The sequence below is a fragment of the Rosa rugosa genome, chromosome 1 (genome assembly GCF_958449725.1).
Source record: "Rosa rugosa chromosome 1, drRosRugo1.1, whole genome shotgun sequence".
In the NCBI taxonomy this organism is placed as follows: Eukaryota; Viridiplantae; Streptophyta; class Magnoliopsida; order Rosales; family Rosaceae; genus Rosa; species Rosa rugosa.
In genome coordinates, this window is record NC_084820.1 from 19,580,995 (window position 1) to 19,586,914 (window position 5,920).

General features: G+C 32.1%; 1 protein-coding gene across 2 annotated transcripts; it reads right to left on the bottom strand.

Moving 5' to 3' along the window:
- Window positions 1-297: 297 nt before the first annotated feature.
- Window positions 298-5,665, bottom strand: LOC133727510 (MADS-box transcription factor 23-like). 2 transcript variants are annotated; one of them, XM_062155107.1, is made up of 9 exons: window positions 5,641-5,665; window positions 5,305-5,519; window positions 3,352-3,427; window positions 1,809-1,870; window positions 1,441-1,540; window positions 1,255-1,296; window positions 1,107-1,148; window positions 789-943; window positions 298-669 (listed from the first exon to the last, which is right to left on the bottom strand). In XM_062155107.1, exons 2-8 carry the CDS (start codon window positions 5,484-5,486, stop codon window positions 818-820), a joined length of 630 nt encoding a protein of 209 aa, XP_062011091.1. In that variant the 5' UTR covers window positions 5,487-5,519; window positions 5,641-5,665; the 3' UTR covers window positions 298-669; window positions 789-817. The 2 variants fall into 2 exon arrangements, with proteins under 2 accessions (XP_062011091.1, XP_062011090.1); XM_062155106.1 differs by having other exon boundaries at window positions 298-672.
- Between the last annotated feature and the right edge of the window lie 255 nt (window positions 5,666-5,920).

A 5,920-nucleotide genomic window follows, 5' to 3' on the forward strand; every position in this document is an offset into this window, starting at 1 on the left:
TTCGACTTGAACACATTCATGTCGATGTCTTCTTTGGTAAACTTGTGCTCCGACATGTTTCCTAAGTATTTTGGGTAAAAGGAAATTCTTCTGCCCTTTTAAGAAGGTGCTCATTTGCCATCAAACGTTTATTTTTGACTACACTATGGACAGAAGTACCAAATGAGGCCCATGCCATGATGAAGTATCATTTTTTCCCGATCGAGTCAAGATAATACAAGTATCATGTTGGAAGTTAATCCTGAACACAAAAGTATAAAAAGAAAAAATAGGCCAGCTAGAATTTTGGGTCTTGCCACATGCCGTCATCTGCTGATAATATTTGGTCGTAGCTAAAGTTTTATTAGAACAAAATAAAGACTATGCATGGGCTAGCTTGTCCATAACATACAACCAATCCAAAGGACCAAACGGTCAAAAGACGAGAGCAACAACTAAAGTTTAGCCAAAACCATCATTTGCTGATGACTTTAACTAAATTCATATATAGTTAAACATATATCAGTATCATAAGTTTCGTTGAGCTGTTCTTCTTGTTCATCTCCATAAAAAAAAAAAAAAGGATCGGAAAAGCACTCTTCTGTACTTGCTTGGGACATAAGGTATGTTGTTAAGGGCAAGTGGGTTAGCATTTGTCCAAAATCCTCACACACTTCTTTGATATATAGACTGCTGCAGAGTTTCGTAACCATATTTCAGATAAAATTTTCAACCAAAAAAAGAAATTCAGATAAATAACTCTCATAGCACTCGCTTAGAAAAAAAATGTGAAAAACGATTTTACATACCCCCATTCTGTTGCTCTTATGTGTGCCTCTTAAGTTTGTTGGTCAGCTCGGCTTAGCTGAAGGTGGATGGGGAGATGTGACTCCTCACTTGTGCTCATGCCAAAGGGAATACAACCACTTCCACTTTCGAGATTCAGAGCGCTTGTGCCAAAAACCTGATATAAGAAACCTTATAATTAATCCTGCTTATTATCGTATCTTTTTCAAATAAGGTAATGAGGCCTTATAATTTCTTGAAGGATAGCATGTTCTAACTAAAGCAGAATATATATTCTTCTTCTTTAATTCCAATTTTTCTTGAAAACTGAGGTTTATTACCTTCTTGTACAGTTCCATATTTTGTTGATGAATAAAATTTCCCTGTAAGGAACAGATAAGAAGGAAACACTGATAAGGATTACAGTAGCACTTGGTAGGTACTAGGAAGTGTAACAAGGAATAACTAAATATTTGTTCTGGGAAAAACCTTTTTATTTAGGTCTTCAATTTCATCGGTCAATATTTTTTCCTGCAAGAGATTAAATTCATGTTATTTATCAGACTTACAGTATACTGAAAATCGATAGTCCTATGGGATTCTGCAACATATCCAAAAACAAATAAAGAAAAGAAGGAAATGAATATATTTAGAGACTGAAGCCTATGAACTGACCTTTTTCAGACGAATTCCCTGCAGACTGATTTCTAATTGATTTTCTAGACCCTTTAGCTCTTTTATAGTCAAACCGCCAAGCTGTTCTCCCATGAACTGCCTGCATAGATATCGGAATCTGGATTAGTCTAATATATAGGTATTGATCTTCAATTTACTACAATGAAACTAAGATAAGCAGTTTGGATCATATGCTCACTTGTATCTCGCACCTGGTTATATGTTGTTCAGAAGATTAGCAAGTTATTGGAACATATGCTCAATGATATCATTTTCGCTTGAATACATATGCACATTATACATTATTGTCTTTATGTGTATTTTCAAATATAATTGTAAAATTATAAAATGAAGGAGAAATATTGTACCGGTGGTTTTCTCGCAAGTTCTGTAGTTGCTCCCGTAAGATGGTGACTTCCCCTTGCCAAAACTAGCAAGTATGATAACTCAAGTTATATGCAACATTTTAAAAAAGCATTAATATATCCTTTTGAATAAAAAGAAATGAAGTTCTTTTAGATATATGGCTGAAGCATGTGACAGCTGAAGAAATAACCTTCAAACCGGTTTCAAAAGAAGCAAAAATCAACAGTACAAGCTATCCAGCCCCCTTGGTTGCATATATGCCATTGGAAACTTACGTCTTGCTCATCAAGATCATCATTTAAATTTTTTTAGATTAGTAATTTTTCACATCGCTACAAGGGTAATTTGTTTACTAAACATCTTTCTTGCAGCATGTGTACAATTTGGTTTAGCTGATTGTTCCAACATATTCTACCAGTACGTCTTAATCAAGACAAACGAACTATCATATAATGGAATTATGTTACTTCAGTATTCCATCATCAGGACTCTGTTTCAGAAGATAACATGTACAGCTCTACATCCCTGGCAGCTGAAATTTCAAAGATGGTTTAACTTCTTTTAGGTGGAGAATGCAACTAACCCCTAATCTTATCTCTTCATGGTGGAGAATGAATACTTAACATGCATGTATTTGGTATGCCAATGTGTGTTAGGACACAACTACGTTACTACATATCTTTGTAGTCAATCGAGAAATATATCCATATGTATATAACAAACACAAGTTTTTGCTCCGAACATAACCAAATGTACGAAGTGATCACAATCAGGTTGAAGTCAAACTAACTTAGTTAGTTGATCAGTGCCAAGGAAATTGATATACTATGTTATATTTTCTCTTCATGCCTGATGGTGGGGTAGAATGTAAGCTTTTCTGACATCTAGAATTTTTTTTTTAAATCTCAAAGAAATTCTGATATATATTCAAGATTCAGGAAAAACTTAAATCTACAGATTGACATAATTCCATTAAAGAATAGTTCGTTCGACTTGCTCAAGCAGGACTCTAGAATATTGTACTATTTTCTTTGTTTGTGATCCATGGAAGTACAAGCAACACCGGGAGTTGATTTCGTTTTTATTGAAACCTAACAATACATATTCGGTGTTGAATGTCTAGAATTATAAGACATGTCAATTCTTTTTGTAGATTGGTAACACAAAAAGGTTTATAGTTTTCTCACAGATCTATAAGATATTTTCTACAATGTTGAGGTAGATACTAGAGATATGGTCCATTGTATTCATGACGATATGATTAATATAGCTGGATAAAAAAATTATTAAAAAAAGTGATTAACTCATGGAAAACCTTTTTTCTTCAAAGATAGGAGATAAAGAATAAGAAATGAAGATTCATCAAGAATTCACCCTTGGTTGATGCAAGGAGGTTTTAAGATGGGAGAATTTTAATTTGATAATTATTTTAAGCTCAAATAAATAGGGGAAGAAAGAAAAAGAAACATAAACAATAAATTAGTAGTGATATGCTGGAATATAAAATTGTTGGAGAGAAGTTAATGAGTGGTAGACGGAGAAGACCTTCATTTCTGATGCTGGATTAAGAAGATGGTTTTCCTCCTTGGTTTTGTTATATCTCTCTATGACTAATTTCATGCTGGAGGAAGGACATCAAGTAATCAGATGTTGCACAGTTGTTAAATTAACAAAATAAAAAAATAAAAATAAAAAGTTTCCAGAGGACTTCTGAGAAAGTTGATGCAAAGTTGCAAACTCAAAGCCATGGTAGTACACTATATTACGAAAGTAAATTAATGATATTGTTGAGACCCTATATATACTCGTAATTTAAATACGTAATGTATCATTATGACAGTACCTAGAGAGACTTAGACATAGTCTAATTCTAGTTATTTGGAAACCCTAGTTGCTTATATCTAGTTATAAGCCAATTGGTTTAGAACTGTAATAGACGGAATCCCAACAGGCAACAGTGAAAATGAAACCTTTCATATTCTATCCAGAATTACATTTTAAACATTACCTATGCAAAAATTCATTCAATAAATGATTCATTTAATCATCTAACTGATATCGAATAAATAGAGATTTTTGTCACAGCTAGGTTTTCATGATGAATTTTGATAACAATTAGATCATAACTAAACAATTTTCCATCATTGTGCAGTCAAAAAACACTTGTTAACCAATACAATAGCTAATATCTACTTATAATATGACACAAACATTGTGATAAAACATTATTGAGACAACTAATGTCATAGGAAATATTACCATCCTAAACACTATAAGAGAGAGCCTGCTTAGCTTAGACATATGCAGTTGACTTCATGACTAATGTTCTTTCGAGCTTCTAGCATCTTCATACATACCAATAATAATTCAACCAAAACAATTTGATACATGCTTGTCATCCCATTTAGAAACTTCGATATATATTCCACAAAAACACATATTGATAGTGACGATCATATATTCATATGTATGTTACTATATTTTCTTTATGCTGCAGCTGTTCTTTTTAGTTTCACCTAATCTTTGGAGAATGGTGTTTAATCTCTTTTTGGACTACACTTAAATGATTTTGTTATTGCCCTTGAGGCTTTATATTATATTAATCACTTCAAGCTATAGCACTAGCTAGGCATGATAATATTCAAAAGAGTAAATCTTACCTTTATAAATGTATAACTGTGTGACAAAACATTGGTGTAGTCTGAAATTTTAGTAGATCATGATTACCAATATTTTTCTTTTCCATATTTTCAAGCTCATCAATTTTTTTTTTTTTTTTTTTTTTATGAAAATCAAACTAGAAAATTTCTAAGCCAATTATGCTTTAAACTGAATATATCAATTTACTGCTAATCTTTAAATCATTGGGAAATTCTACAGTACCTGCATGTATGTGATACACTCATTTACAGATATAACAACAATTTTGTTGTCATTATGGTAAATAGAGTTATTTTTTGGGTAATTTTAGTTCTATTAGAGGTAATTACTCCACCTACGATATTTTTACAAGTTTATAAACAAATTGTTGTTGATATGGTAACTTAGTTCAATTATATATAAATGTGTAAAACAAATGTGATAACTTTTTGTTGTCAATGTTGTAAATTTTGTTTAATTAAATTGTAATTTTGGTTCAATTAGATGTAAAATGAGTGTATGATAAACATTCAAGTACTGTAGACAACCCCTAAACCATTATCCTCTTTTTGTTTCTTAGATGAAACAACATGCATGCATACTTAATTCAACCTTAGATAAAACATTGATTAACCTAAGTATCTTTCCACAAACATTAATATATGCATAATACATCACATACTGTATATAAATATATGCATGATATATCCAGAAAATTATCAGATATGTCGCTGGTGAAAGAATCTTCAAAATATAGAAAGAATAATGAAATCACATAAAGCATGTAAACTAGCTGCAGTAACAAGAACCAAGGGATCGATATTTATACAGATCAAAGAATATTAATATTGGTCAAACCTGTTACTTGCACATTCATAAAGCTTCCCAGTGCTTGAGAAGATCAGAAGTCCAACTTCTGCATCGCATAAAATCGCCAACTCCTTCGCCTTCTTAATCAAACCCTTCCTACGCTTTGAGAAAGTCACTTGCCTGCTCGTACAATTATCAATCCTTCGGATCACGATCTTCCCTCTTCCCATATCCCTTATGTTCCTTCTGTAAATTTAAGGTTTCTGCAAAAAAGAAAAATTAGAATATTAGCTTGATGAATAGTGAAACTATTGTTAGCGTAAGGATTAAGGAGATAACTAAGAAGAAAAGCAGTGCATTGAGCTGAAGAACTGTAGTACTTACGGTATTGATCAATCTACGGTTTCTAAGCAGCTAGCTTAATTTGTGTTCGATTTGACTCACTAGGAGCTTTATATATAGACGAAAAGGTGGTCTAAGGGTGAAAGTATATTTTTAATACCTTGATAAACCCGGTGGTTCTAATTAGTTTACTAGTATTAAACTTACATTAGTGGCTTGCACCATGTATATATAATTAAGTAATAAAGAATAAATATAATTATATATATGTAGCTATATGTAGTACTACAGATCTTTTGTTTCTAGAGAGATTCTTACGTAG